Source organism: Manis pentadactyla, chromosome 2 (assembly GCF_030020395.1).
Source record: "Manis pentadactyla isolate mManPen7 chromosome 2, mManPen7.hap1, whole genome shotgun sequence".
Lineage (NCBI taxonomy): Eukaryota > Metazoa > Chordata > Mammalia > Pholidota > Manidae > Manis > Manis pentadactyla.
Window position 1 is genome coordinate 158527775 of NC_080020.1, and position 14557 is coordinate 158542331.

The 14557-nt window shown below is 50.5% G+C and overlaps 1 protein-coding gene across 9 annotated transcripts in view; it reads right to left on the reverse strand.

Annotated features, from left to right (window-relative positions):
• The window catches only part of PAX8 (paired box 8), a 55701-nt gene extending 45562 nt beyond the window's left edge, over positions 1-10139 (reverse strand). For all 9 annotated transcript variants that reach the window (XR_008995761.1, XM_036930747.2, XM_036930744.2 and 6 more), the window contains exons 1-2: positions 10057-10139; positions 9618-9722 (exon numbers count right to left, since the gene is read on the reverse strand). Coding sequence is in view for 8 of the 9 variants with exons in the window: in XM_036930747.2 (XP_036786642.2) it covers positions 9618-9642 (25 nt within the window). In the remaining variant the exon portion in view is untranslated. The remainder of the gene's footprint in view (positions 1-9617; positions 9723-10056) is intronic.
• Between the last annotated feature and the right edge of the window lie 4418 nt (positions 10140-14557).

The following is a 14557-nucleotide window of genomic DNA, read 5'->3' on the forward strand; positions in this document are numbered from 1 at the left end:
ACACAATAGCTGGCTGTGCACAGGGGTGCCAACACCATGGTACAGAGAGTGACTTCCAGGGAGCTGTGTGGGCAGGAGCTCAATGTGCTCCTGGGCTCAGATCTCCTGGGAAGACAGGTGCCCTCCAGCCAATAGGCTCCAGCCAGGTCCCGAGGATAGCAACCCACAAAAGCAGGCCCCACTGGCAGAAGGCAGGCCTGTCACAGATAGGGGTCTCTGTCTAGACAGCTCTGTGGCCGCAGGACAAGGGGAGGGGTGTGGGGGCACGGGACCTTCTTGGTATGGGGCGCTCCCATATCATCACAGAATATGGGGACAGGAAGGACGTGGGCCTTGTCATATTATCAAGGAGGTGGAAGGCCTGTGGGGGATGTCCTAGCAGGTCTGAAAATCCCTGAAGACATAGGCATTGAGCACTGGAAGCATATAACAAGCGTTTTGATTGGGCAAAAGTGGGCACGTCCCATGGCAATTGTACCCACCGCCCTGCAGCACTTTGCCGTGAGCCAGCCGGTCACCCCAGCCTGGAGCCCGGCAGAGCTTGCTGGCTGTCCCTACACAGGCTCATGCACTGCCTTTCTGGGACAGCGAATGCCCCAGGGATGGACCAGAAGCAAGAAGGCCGGCGGAGGTTTATCTGTTATTGGTGACAATGTGACCATTGGAGGTAAACGAACTTTGCCGTTCCCACCACCTGCCTTGTTAGTTTTCAGTCACTGTCCACCACTGAACTGTTCTGTCTGATTATTTCCCCTCCTGGTCTGTCCCCTTGAAAGGGATTCACAAGACACCAGCTCTCTGCCCTGAGAAGGTACCTCTCACTTCGTCCATTTACCTCGACTGACTGGGCAGCAACTGCCACTATCACTGGCATGGCACCTGCACATGGCAGGCAGCACTTCATGAGGGCTTGCTAAATTAAATTAACCTCTGACCCTCAGAACACAGCTGCCTCCTAGCTTGACTCCAGTATGTCTCCTGCCCTGACACCTTTCTCCCAAAACTCAGTCCGCCTTCTCAGTCCCTCCTCAAAGTCACAGCCAGATGCCCATGGACATGTCAGGAGGTTGCCCCATTCCTGGAACCTCCATTTTGACAGTCCTCAAGAAGGAGCTCAGTGTCAGAGTAAAAGAACAAAACAGAGCCGAATCAGCGATGAGGTGCTCAGCTAATCACAGATGTGTTTTATCATGCCAAAGCTGAGCTATTATGATACAAGGCAGGAAAATATAAGAAGGGGAATTGGGGGAGGTCCTAGGGGAGGTAGACAAGAGAAGACAGAAGATTAGTTGATTTCAGTGTTTAAAAAAAAAAAAGTATGGTACTGTGCCAATTAAGAACAAGTACCCAGGACAAGCCTTCCTGTGGTCCTGTCTCGGCTACACACACATCATAGTTGCACACATGTCAGATCATCTTCCTTTAAGACCAATTCTATTAAAAGCCTAGAACATTCTGGATTCCCACATAAAGTCCATGAACAGCCTGTTCTATCAGAAGCCTCATGTTTCCCCTCCAACTGAGTTTCCTGGTGAAATGAAATAATCCTTTCCCAGGGTGGGCTGCGGGAGAGGTTGATAATGGCTATAGAGGTGTAAGGCAGCTCTTCTCATATGTCTTCCATTTAACTCAACACCCCCAGGCAGTAGGTCTATTATTTTTGTCCACATGGAATATTGAAAAGTCTGTCCTAAGTTTTACCTGTGATAAGGTTTTGACACCGGATTTCAAGTTACTCGTGGAGAGTGTCACAGGAAATATTAAGACCATGAAATGTTTGGACATTGGCCCTGGAGTGATTTTGGAGCCTCTTCTCCCTGGTGACTTCCATAAGCAGCAGGAAAAAAAATGCCTGAGTTGCTGTCATGTGCCAAGTGAGGGTACAGGCTTTACTTTCAGTACATTCTAGAAGCCCTGAAATGTCTTCCTATTTTATACAGAGAAGGAAATTCAAGCCCAGAGACACCATTGGTCTGCCTAAGGTCACACAGGGAGAAAGCAGCAAGGTCTGGGACACAGGCAAATCCCCAAGGTGCAGCCCCCTCCTGCTGCTGCCTGCAGATGTGGGGAGGCTGCCACATGGCCCTGGCTTCCCAGTGACTTAACCTCACCCTCTTGAAGCCTCATGGCTCTTGAGATTATCCCAGAAATAGCAGTTCCACTAGAGATGCTGAGGAACCAGGACACAGCACATACAAGGGCGCTGGGCGTGCAAACATGCAGTTCCTGTGATGACAGCAGACTGAGCTGTTTCTCAGATGCATCACCCAGCCAGCCCCCTGACCTCTCTGCTGTACTGGCCTGACAGCGGCAATATGTCCAGGGGACTAATTAGCACTAATTGCTCAGGTCACTTGAAGGCCACTTAGGAGAACAAGTCAGAAGAACTGATGTTCTTCAGTCTGAAGACAGAAGAAGGAAGAAAAGAGTTCAGAGGTGGAAAAATTCTTCCTCGACCTCTGCTTAAACTACACAGCGGTTGTCATCTGAGAAATGCAGCCAGCGCAGGAACCGGGCAGCTACTGTCCACAGCAAAAAGTGAACACATTAAAATTAAACCCCTTTCCAGCTAATGATACAAGCTGAACCTTGGCAGAGGCCCCACAGGAGCAGAAGATGTGGCTTTGACCCCGGGAGGGGAGGGTCCCTGAGGAAGCAGCAGAGAGAGCTAGCCTTAGCGTGAGGAAACGAGAGCCAGCCCCTCAAGTGTCCCTGCCTGCTGCCCACGCACAGTCTCCCCTCCATGGCCCCTGACTCGGTGGGCAGGTCTTCCTGGTGACTCTGAAGCTGTTCCCATCACCCCTGCTAACTCACTATTCTCTGAAATGGACCCAGGCAAGGGGGCCAAGTGTGGTTTGGAGATGCCGAAGGTGTAAGTTCCCTGTTGGCCTATGATTTACTGAGGTGCCTGTGAGTAGCTGCCTTTTTTTTAAATTTGGTGCATTGGAAATGTGGCAGCCTTTGGGAAATGTGTTAAAAGAAAACCCCATCTCTCTGCCTTTCTAGTGGCTGACCATCCCCTTCCTCTTCACAGTGACCTCCCGGAGGGATTACTTCTCCCATTTCACATATGGGAAGACTGAGAACTGTACTGTAAGGGGACTGTTTTAATTGAGCTGGAGAGCCAGGGACACTGATGGGGAAAACAAGCTGAGAGCTTGAAGGCCCTGCCAGCGGTCCTGGGCCTAGTGGCTTCTCTCCAGGGATCTCGCCCAAGTGCGGGACAGGGTGGTGGGCAGGAAGCATCTGGGGCTACAGGGAGTTTGGGCGAGCCAGACTTTGGGAAGGGGGCATGGAAAGGGGAGTTGGAGCCCCATCAACCTCTCTGAGCGTCAGTCCCCTTGTCTTCTGTAGAAATATCAATAGCAGCACCTGCCTTGTGGAGCCCTGAGACTCAAATGAGCCAGGGCATGTGCTCTCTTCCAGCAGAATGCCACCCCGCTAGCAGCCCTCAGAGGTAATACCCACAGCTTCCTTGTACTGAGGGCTCACTAAGTGCCAGGGTATCTGAGCTCTTTGTCTGTGGTTCCCTGGATATGAGATCGGCCTTGGCTGGACTGGCTCTAGTGGCACCTGATGTGGCATTTGGGACTGTGGGAAGGTCCTGGGGAATAAACACAGAAACAGGACCCAAATGCCCTTTGTAGACTCCTGGACTTCCTTCCCCTTGACCTTGGACATGCCTCAGTAGGAGACACTGACTTCTGCCCAGGTCCATTCCTGGGGAAAGAGCCCCAGTCAAAGTAAGGCCCCAGCTCAGTGACATGAATTGGGGGCTTCAAATGGAAAACTGTCCTTGAAGTGTATTCTGCCCCGGGGCCCAAGGAAGAGGCCCATCACATCTCCATCTGGCTGAGGGAAGGGTCTGGAGGGGCTTTCAGAAACCCAGACAGTCTCATCTAACTCCAGACCTGAGGAAATAATCACAAACTGTCAAAGATCTACTTAAAAGTTCCATGATGGCGGACAGATAAGGAAGGGTGGATACCTCTGCCCACCCTGTCCCTGCCCTACAGACTCCATCCAGGGTCACTGTGCATTGGATGACCTTGGGTTGGCCTGGGGTAGTGGGGTCTTTGGGAATCAGGGGGTCCCTGGACTGTTGGTCTCCTCACTCCTCCCCCAGGGAGAAACATCTAACACCCCAGTTGGGAGCAGCCATTGCACACGTTTCCCAGGCAAAATGCCCTTAAATTTAGCTCCCTCTCCCAAAGAACCTGGGCTAAGGTGTTCCAGTCTGAACCCAGACAGTCATTCCCCCCAAAACTCTGAGTGTTGGGGTGCATTCTCCTCTTTTTAGAGGGTGTTTTACACCTCAAGTTTCATCTCCAAGGGGCATGGGGGGCAGTGGGGACCGGGGACTCAGCCTTTCACCACCTCTCAACTGAAACAAAAGCAAACTGGGGTCTGGAATGGGGGTGCATTTCCTTACCCCCTCCTTTTCAAATCATCTTTTTTTTTTTAAACAAAATTGTTCCTTTTACCTTTTGGCTCCTTGTGTACTCAGAACCACAGAGCTGGAAGCCTTCTTAGCACAACTGAGAGCTCTCACCTCTTGGAGTGATAAACAGAGCAGCTTAAAAATGCTTAGAACCGAAGACAGACCAACTGCGGTGAGAGAAAGTAAACACATCCATGCACCAGTCAGCCCTAGCAAGCTCCTCGCTGAGATTACAAACTGCAGTTCCTGCCAGGGCCGGCGACGATGCTGGAGCCGGCTGGGGGTGGGGCAGAGCCACGGAGCAGCCTCTTCTGCCTCTGTTATTTGTGCCCCATGGGAGATGGGTCACCTGGGCGTTCGCTCAGGACCTGCTTGGGACATTCCTAAGCAGAGCGTGCTCTGCCAGCACGTCCCCATTGGTTTCATACTTGGAAACTTCCCAAAAGAAGAAGGGACCAGCTTCATTCTTCTGATCTGCAGGGGCCCGTCTCCTATACCCCTATGCTCTCTGTGTTCAGGTGAAATTCACCAGAAAGAGAATGGGGATTTTTCACAAAATAGAATGTGATTACTACATAATTTGATATGGATATTTGAGGAACTTTTCCCAGGGAAAAATAGATACTTTAAACACTTCTTCTCAAAACACACACACACATACGTACACAAATTGTTTTTGTGAGAGACAATTAATAAATGCTAATTCATTCAGGCATATCTCCACTAAATTACTGTTTCATTTAATTGCAGGGGAATTTTCCATTACTAAACTCTCCCTTGCTGATTTTTTTTGCATTATTTATGTATTTTTACAGTTTCACTAATAGTGAGGTTGGTATGCGATATTATCTGCTGTTTGTACGTCTTAAATTTCTTTTTCATTTAAAATGTTTCCTCATTCTTGCAGCTCCACGTAATCTGGGAGAAACATAATTAAAAGCGGACGAGATTTTATACACAAATGATTGAAAAAGGCTCTGGCTGACATGAACCTGACAGGAGCGCATCTTGTCTGATTGTGCCTCTCTCAGGCGTTCATGAGTGTGTGCAAGTGTGTCTGTCACCACTTTGGTTTAATGCGGAAACGTTTTCTTATGTCGGGGAGTCACAAGTCTATCTATGTAACGATTGTAGGTACACAACTAGGAATGAAGATCACAGGGACTGTAATAATAAAAATAAATACTCAAATCTCTTTATAAGCCCCCAGATCACAATAAGTATTTTCTTCCTCCTCCCTGGACACCAAATCAAGACTTTGCCATCTAGACACCCCAGATCCAGACGAGCTGGCTCCTGAAAATCCTGCATTTTTTTATGCATAAGAAAGTGGGGGCTTCCAGTGGTGGTTAGGAGTTGGTTAAGGGCTGTGGTAGAGATTCTGTTCAAAAGGATGTATTTTGAAGTGAATTTCCACTTTCTTATATTGAATGACAAAGGCTCCATGCACCTGGCTATCTTCGTTTCTGAGATAACTTCTTTCATTTTTATTCTCTCCAGCCACCTTCTCCCTCTCCCTCTCCCCTCCCCCATTGCCCCCTTTCAGCGACTTTCTTTTTCTCTTCATTCCCTTCTTTTCTTTTTCAGTTACATATTCTGAGGATGTGAATGATTAAACTGTTTACTCCAAGGTTTAGGTATGAAAAGGCATTTCACCGTAAGCAAAGTTTCACCTTTACACCCAACTCTATCAATAATTACAGAACAAGGATGACTATTAGTAAATCTTTCTTACAATTAGGTCTTGGAGAAATGATGCCATTTATTCTGAGCATACTGAGTTCTATTGATTTTACTTTTCACAAAAATTAATTACAAAGCAGAGTAACCTCCAAAATGAAGTCAGTGTATAAAGGGATTGTGTGGACAGGAAAACGTATAACCACAAAACATTTACCACATTAAAATTTGAGATTTGAGGCCATAAATAGAAAGTTTTGACATATTACTACATTAGTAGATGCTTTCCTTTGAATGAAAATATCCCTTAATAACTTAATAAAAGTTCATGAGATTAATTTTTGTTTAGTTTTCCTTTACTTCCTTTGTCCTCTTCAGCAAAATTAGGCAGTCCTTTTGAGTACAAACTAAAAAAATTAATTAACTTTTCTTTCATCCCAAAAAAGTTCCAAGTAAATGCTTCCAATAGACATCAAAAAAGTGACAATTAGAAATAATTACTTATAATCAGTGAGGCAATTAAAATGACAAAGCTTGAAAGATACTTATCTCAAAACTAATTCGCAAGGTAGCTAAATTATCTCCTAATTAACTTGCATTGAGGAGGGTGGGAAGACGGACCATCCTGAAACAAAGATGAATTGAGGAGCCCCAGAGCCTCCGCATGTTCCTCCAGACTGTTTCCCACCCTGAGAAGACTTTGTTTCCAACCAGGCAAGAAACCTGGGAAGAAAACATCCTTCCTAAACGCTATTGGCCTCCTCTCCTCCTTTTTAAAACTAAGAGGAGGGAACAGGGTTTACATCTCAGATCAGGGAAGTTAGAGGCATGTTCCTTACAGATTTTAGGTCTTATTTTACCTGAATAACCTATTTTCAGGGGCTGGGGAGAGGGTTGCTGCAAGTTCCTGTGCATAACTTTTAATGACAACCTGCTTGCTTTTACTGAGCTCTCTTCCTTACTGACACGTTATCATTTACACGTTAATATTTATGCAGCGTTTATTGTTTCTCATGCATCTTTGAACATTTTAAGAAAGCGTTTCTGCTTTAGAGGATCTTTGTTCCCTGATGCTACAAAATTCTCAGTTGATTTTGCGGAATGTTCAGTCCATTGCTGATCAGCGCACACCAGAATAATTTCCTGTGCTTTTTCCACACACTTGCAGAATAAAACTCGGGGGAAAAAAATTAAGATCTCCCTGGAAAGAGTGATCAGCCTAGTGAGCCGCCCAGCAAACTTTTCTTGAGCGTCTCGGGTTGTTGGAAACCGTGCGCTCGGCCTCGCTCCCGCGAAAAGCCCTGCGCCTGCGGCTCCCGGATTCCCAGGCAGAGAAAAGTGGGAGCTCTCCAGGCAGGACAATCGGAACTGCAGTGCCTGCAGGACAGAGGGAAGACGCCAAAACTGGAGAACTGGGCTTATAAAAGCCTGAGGGTGGGTTTGCGAATTTAGCCCTAAATATGGGCAACGGCTTCAGGTAATCTGCCTGGACAGACACAGGGTCCCTTGCTCAAGTCTGCCGGGGAGGGTTTAGAAAAGAAACAGGGCACACAGCCTTGAACCTTCTGAGCTGTGTTTTAGGCAATTTCTTGTTTTATTAACTAGATTAAACGAAAAGAGAAAGGCTTTCTCCCGCCCTGGAAACTTGATTTCTTTATTTGTTTTGGGAAAGGGCAGATGAAACCCCTTTGTCTCCTAGACAGAAAAGTGCTCTGCCCCAGGCCCTGCCCGGGGGCACACAGTTTCCTCTCCAAACCCAAGGGCGACTTTCAGCTGAGCCTGGGCAAGTTGGGCTCTCATCATCTGGGTCTGTTGCCCATTAAAAACTGAGTAAAAATAAGTTGTGCCTTTTATCCTTTCCTTCTTTGATTCCCATTTATTCTAATGAGTGCTTCCAGAATGAAAGTAAGTAGCACTAACAAAATCAAGCCATCCCGAGGGACTGTGATATCGTCTTATTTCCCGCGCGGCCACTGAGGAAGGGTCTGGTTCTGCACGATAAATTAGGGGTCCTAGGGCACCCACTCCTGCCACCGCCCGAAATGCCAGGGGAACGCCGGGGCCTGGAGGAGGACAGCCCCGGGAGCCGAGCGGGAGCGGCGGGAGCAGCCTGACGCGGGAAAGGGCGTTTGGCGCTGCGCGCACGGACTCCGGAGACCGTCCAGATCCCGAGGCGTGGCGAGACCCGGCATTGCGTCCCGGTTTGGCTAAAGACTAGGGGTCTAAAACCTGGCTGGTCTCCGAGCGTGGTCAGAAGCGAGTGGCGCCGGGATGCGGCTGGGTAAGGGGTGCCAGGCAGCTCCGCGCGTCCCCTGGCTTGCGGACCCGCCGCTCCTTGAGGGGGAGGCCCTCGGTCTCTAGTCCACGCCCTGGAGGCGCCCGCGGCGGTGGCCCCAGTCTCACATGGGAACGCGGGTGGAAGGGAGCGTCCGCTGACTGCGCTTTTTGGCCCCAGAGCAAACCCCGGGAGAAACCTCCCTGGGCCCCGGGGGTTCTCCGCGCCCCTGCGGAGCTCGGACGCGCGGCGCTCGCGGCTCAATAGAGATCTCAGCCACGCGCCGCGCCAGACCCTGCCCTCCTTATTAGAACAAATGTCCCGTTTGCCGAGCAGGACTTCATATACGCCGAGAATTCATCTGAAATATTGATTTCCTCTCACTTCGCCGGCCCAAATCGATAGCGCTGCGCCCTGGCCCCATAAATCGCCTTCCCCGCGGCTCGCCCGGCTCCATCCATCACCGCGGGCCGGGCCGCGCCTCGCCTGCTGCCACACTTGCCGCTCGCCAGGCGGCAGAGCCCATCGCGCCGCCAGCCCCGACCCTGGGGCTGCTTCCCGGTGCAGACCCCAAGTCTGGGCCAGGAGGTGGCGAGAGCCGGCGCAGCGGCCAGGACCCTGAGCACTCTTGAAGGCCTTGGGCCGGGTCGCGGTGGGGAGGTGACTCGGCCAGCGCGCTGCTCCTCGCCCACCCAGCGTCCGGCAAGGAGTCCAAGAGCACCCGGGTGCACCCAGCGACTCCCGGGGCCTGGGGTCCCTTCCCGTTAGCTAGAGAGATGCGCGGGGCTCGCAGTCCCGCCGGGCAGCCGCGGGCAAAGGCTGTGCGCACCCGGGGACGAGGGCGCAGAGGTCGGGGCAGGGGAGCTGCGAGTCCAGCACTGGCGCGGCCCAGGGCCTGAGATCGCCCAGAGTGCCTGCAGTAAAGGGGCGTGCAAGAGGCGAGCGCGTGCGGGGGACACCCCTTTGCCCCCACGGAGAGCGCCTTCCCCTCCGTGTGGCCCGCCGAATACAAGGCCCGGAAAAGGCAGCTCCGCGGGCCGAGGGGGACCTCAGGGCCCGAAAGCAGCAAGCCAGCCGCCGCGGAGAGCCAGGCCCAAGGCGCCTCCAGCCGCGTCCCCAGGCACATGGGTCCCGCAAGCCAGCTGCCTGCCCCACCGACCCGAGCGCACGCACAGACAAGCGGCCACGCGGGCTGGGGTCCTGGCTTCGCTACGTCCTTACCGGATCTGATGGAGTTGTGAGGCATTGCGCGGAGTCGCTTGCAGCCGCCGGGTGCTCAGGCTTCCTCACGCAGGTGCCCGTCGCGCCCGCCGCCACGCCGCTGCCCTGCAGACCACGGGAGGGGGCATGACATTCCGTGTCCCCTGCCTTACACCTCTCCCGGCTTTACCCCTAAGCTCTCATCACGTGGCAAGAGTCAAGAGGATTTGGGGGACAAGTGTGACCAATCTAGCCTAACTAATGCGCACTCTCCCGAGGATCCGGGATTGGAGGTCCACTGTGGAAGCCCCAACTCCAGCCTGGGTGCCCTCTTCCCCTGCTCTTCCAGCCTTTCCAGTTTAACTTGGGAGGGAAAAGGCTGTCAGCCTTTCTGGGACCATCCCTTCTAGAATCACCCCTCTTCCCGGGTCAGCTTTCAGCCAACCCCTGGGCAGCATACCTGGCCGGTCACAGGCCCTCACTGCCCAGGTCCGCGGAGGGTGCCCTGGGCCCGCGTCTCTTCTGGCTCTGAAGTTTGTTCCCATCCACCCGGCATCGCCAACCGGTTTTATCCCGCCGGGGCCCTGAGAGATGGGTCTGGAGAGGCTCGCAGGCCGCGGATTGGCTGGCTGGGTGTAGGGGGTGCGGGAAGGGGAGGATTTTTGCAAAGGGGGACATGGCTGAGTGGACTCAGGAGTTGGAACATTCGCCAGAGCTTCTGTTTCCAGTGGAGAGAGGAGAGGCAGGCAGCTGAGCCCTAACTCAGCAGGCTTGGAAATACACCAGGAGTGGGGCATGGAGGCCTCAGGGCCTGAGGGTAAGGGTCTGGGTCCTCCTGGGGCCACTGACCAGCAGAGGTGAGATCTACCTACCCTGAGTCCCTCCGTCATCCCTGGTCTGCTTAACCGGAATGGCCTTTTCCTTTAGAGGAGGGAACTTTTGTTTCTGGGCCTGGTTCTTGAGGTAGGAGCTTACTCATGGCTGGAGACAAGAAGGTCCCCTCTTCTCCCCAGTGGAGCCACCCTCTTCCAGGGCAGAACCCTGACCATTGAGGCAGAACCGTCAATCTATTGCTCCATGCCACCCAGACTCACACCCTCACATTGTTAGATTTATGAAAATGGTCATATACCCTACTCTACAGAGGCACCTCTCCCCTCCCAAACATAGGCAGCCACCAGCCGGCTGTCTTGCTCTTGAGATTTTGAAATTTGGAGAAGAGTTCATAGGGTGGGCAGCAAGATCTTATCTGGACATGGAAGGGTGTTAGAAAGGGACAGTGCTGAGCTGACATCTGGCCTTGTCTGCAGGAGTCAGCAGCCTGGGAAGGTGCAGGCCTGGGTGGGGATAAGAAGGGATCTCTTGGATGGGAATGAGAGCCCTTGGTGCTAGGAGAAGCTACCCTTTCCTTCCTCACAGGTCTTATGTCAGGGAGGTGGGTACAGGGAGGACTATGAACAAGTGTTCTAGAGCACCTGCAGGCCAGTTGGCAAGTCCTGGATGCTCCCCCAGCCCTAGGCCAGACTCAGGATTGCAGCTGAGAGGCAGCTATGTTCCCTGACCTGGAGGGACTGCTCTAGGATACAGAGGATAGAGGTGCTGGGTGAGGGGGAAGTGAAGGGGCAGAGGGAACTGGGTGCTCAGCGGGAAGTGTGTGTGCATGCACATGTGTGTGTATCTATGTGTGTAAAAACACACTATTTTTCTTAATTAAGAAAAAATTTTATCTTGCAGGTTAATCCGCTTCCTACCCAGACTTTCTCAATTTGATAGACATTAATCATTCTGTGAAAAGAAAGAGAAAATAACGTGTAAGTCCTTAAATGGATCTTCCACATTTGTAAAAGCTCTAAACAAAAACAATGGGTGCTTTATTGTTTTAAGTGTTTCTCCAAAATTATTATTTAAAACTGCTCTGTGGTTTCCAAACACTCCACTTCTCTAGGCAGACACCCTGGAGATAGAAGATAGAAGAGTATTGAGATGGAAATGAACGTTAGTGTAGGTCCCACACCTGGGCAGTTGGCTGCTCTGGTACCTGCCCTGCTCCTGTAGGGGGGCTGTGGAGTGTGGCGGTGAAGACAGAGTCACAGTGCACCAAGGCTTCCTTCCCACTAGGGAAGCCCTGCTCCAGGGTGAGCCTGACAAGCTCCCATCCAGTTTTGAAAACTTCAGAGGGTCTACCCAGGCCAAGGGGCTGATAGGTACCAGTTACCACAGAAATGCAAGCATCCATTCTTGTCCATGCTTTACTCCCATTCAACAAAACAAGCTCCCCTCCTCCCTCCCCCTTTTTAGCAAAAGTTCTCAAAGGACAAAAAGAGCAAGTTATCAAAACATTCCTGTCCCACTTGTGAGCTCATTAAAAAAAATTCATGTGCAAAAGACACATTTACACATCCTGAGATCACCCTTTCCCTGGATGGCAGGTGACATAGCAGATGGCTAGGTGGAGATTCCTCAGAGTAATTCTAGAGCTAACAGGCAATGTGAATGCAGAGATAAACACAAACCTCATGGCCTGGCCCAGCTTCCTAATTACAGTCTAAAATCAAGTCTGGGGTCCTTACCACTTGCTAATTCTCTGTGATTAAGACTAAGAAAATGGTCATTAACCAGTATCCCAAATCAAATCAATCTCTTTGGCATCAGACTCCTCCTCTGCAAAATGAAGGGGTTAAAAAATACATATATGTGTGTGTGCCTTTTATCACAGTTTTTTCTCAAACTTAAAAAAATGATCATTTTAGTTAAACATAAAAATCTCAAGCCTTCCTTTGATATTATCTAAAATTTCAAAATAAATTTAGCATCATGATTAAGAAACTCTCAGATAAATTTTAAAATAAGCATCTTCTTTCCGGCCCTTCTCAGATTTGATGCCCATAAGGCTTTCTCACTGTGATTATCAATTGGCAACCTGTAATTTTTTAAAATTAATTTTAGTTGCCAATATAAAAATAAATAGGAAAGACAGAGTAACTCTGGTTTGTCTTTAAAATTTTGACAGATCTGGTCACAAATTTAAGTGATTTGTTGTGGAAATGATTCTTCTTCCAGGTTTAACATTCAAAGAGTTTAATATATATCCCAGGGAGCTGCCTAACTCCAGTGAGTGTTGTGTGATTTTAAAATTCTAAATTGATCTGCTGAGCCTTGGAAAGATGGTCTTAACAGGATTCAACTGAAATCCACTGAGCTAGTAGTAGAGTTTGCCAGAGATGAGGCCAAGGGCGTTCTCCAGATGTGGGGCTTTCAATACTCCAACCAAACCAGCGTGAGTTGGCCATCCTAGCTGATAGAGTCAGGAAGAGAGTGGTTTGTGGTCTTTTTTAAGCAGTTCCAAATTTAAACTGACTACAGGGTGGCTGTCTAATTGCATGGAAAAACCCTGCCACCTCTGGCTCAGGTTCCTTGGCTCCTTGAACTCTAGCACAGACCCATGGGCCTTCTTCCCTTCACCCTTGTGGACCCCAGGAGAGGGAACCTGGGACCACCACCTCCCCTTTGACATGAAGTCTCAGAAGTTTCTCTACGTAGACCACTCAGAGGCCAGCCTTGGGGGAAGATGCCTGCCCCCCAAAACCCTCCTTGCTTACCCACCATGCCACCTTCCCCCTGGGGAAAACAATTTCTGGGACTAAAGTGCATCCTTTGGGATGAAAACAGCAGCTCTCTGCTTTTAGTTAGAAGATGAGCATTTCAGCCATGGCTATAGGAAATGGTACTGCTTCCTTTCTCTGAGCCTCAGTTTCCTCTTTTGCAGGATGTGGGTACAGTGGGGAGTGGGAAGGGGAGACACACCCCATAGATTTGTTGTGAGGATGAATAGAATAATGAGCATGAAAGCCCTTTGAAAAACTACAGCTCTGTACAAAGGTTAATTATTATTAGACAACAAAGGCAGGGCAGTGCTTCCAAGAAGGGCAGAGTTAAAACTCCTCTAAAATTTTTTGTAGAAGTCACATCCCTAATCCCTTCCCCAAAGTTCTGGGACTTTTTCAAGCAGCCATGTGAGCCACTAGGTGGGGACAGGTGGGCTATTGGCCAGGAAAGGGCCAGTCAGTGCCCACTGAGAGTGTAGGGTGGTGTGGGGGCTGCAGTGGGGCAGAGTGTCTGCAAGGAAAGCAGGGATGGCGTCTAGCCCACAAAGAGGAGGGGAGAGCCAGCGTGCCAGAGCTTCCAGCCTGGCTGGCAGCACCACCTACGGGAAGGCAGGAGCGTTCAGGGCTCTGGAGGTTTCTGCTCCATCCTCAGCCCTCACAGGTGTGCCCAGTAGTGCCATAGCCACATGGGATTTCCAGTCTGTCCCCACACTTTGGGAAATGGCTGGCAGCCTGGCCCTGAGGCCTCCTGCTGGCCCTGCTAGAGAGTCAATCATTAATTATCTTGTGCCCCTCCCCTCCCTGCCAAGGCTTCCAAAACACCGAAATAGAAATACAGGTCCTGGCAGGTGAGAGGAAAAGGCCACCCTCTGTGGAAAGCAGTTTGGAGAAAGTCACTGTGCCTTTTGTCCTGTTGGTTTCAGGCTGGAGATGTGTCCTGCACCCAAGTCTCTTGAACCCTTTATCTATCCACAGCCTCTTGGTGGCATTTCCAGGGCTGAGCAGGAAAGAGCATTGTTGGGGAAGGAGAGAGGAAGGTGCAGAACAAAGGGGAGGAGCAATGCATAGAGGGGATGACGCAGGTCATTTTTTTCCTCCTTTAAATAGTTTATGTAAAAGTTACAATGAACAAGCTAGACCCTTTTGTAATCCATGTTGCAGATGAGAAAACTAAGCCCTAGGGAAGGTAAGTACCATGTCTGAGGCTGCCCAGCTCACAGGTGGCTGACTGGATGACCAAACAGGCACTGTTGACCCAGGCCTTGCACTGCGTTGGAAATTCTGCCCAACCAGCCTAGTTCCTCCTACTCCCCAGCACCTACCCATGCTCCAGTCTGGAAAGACGGTTCTGGAGCC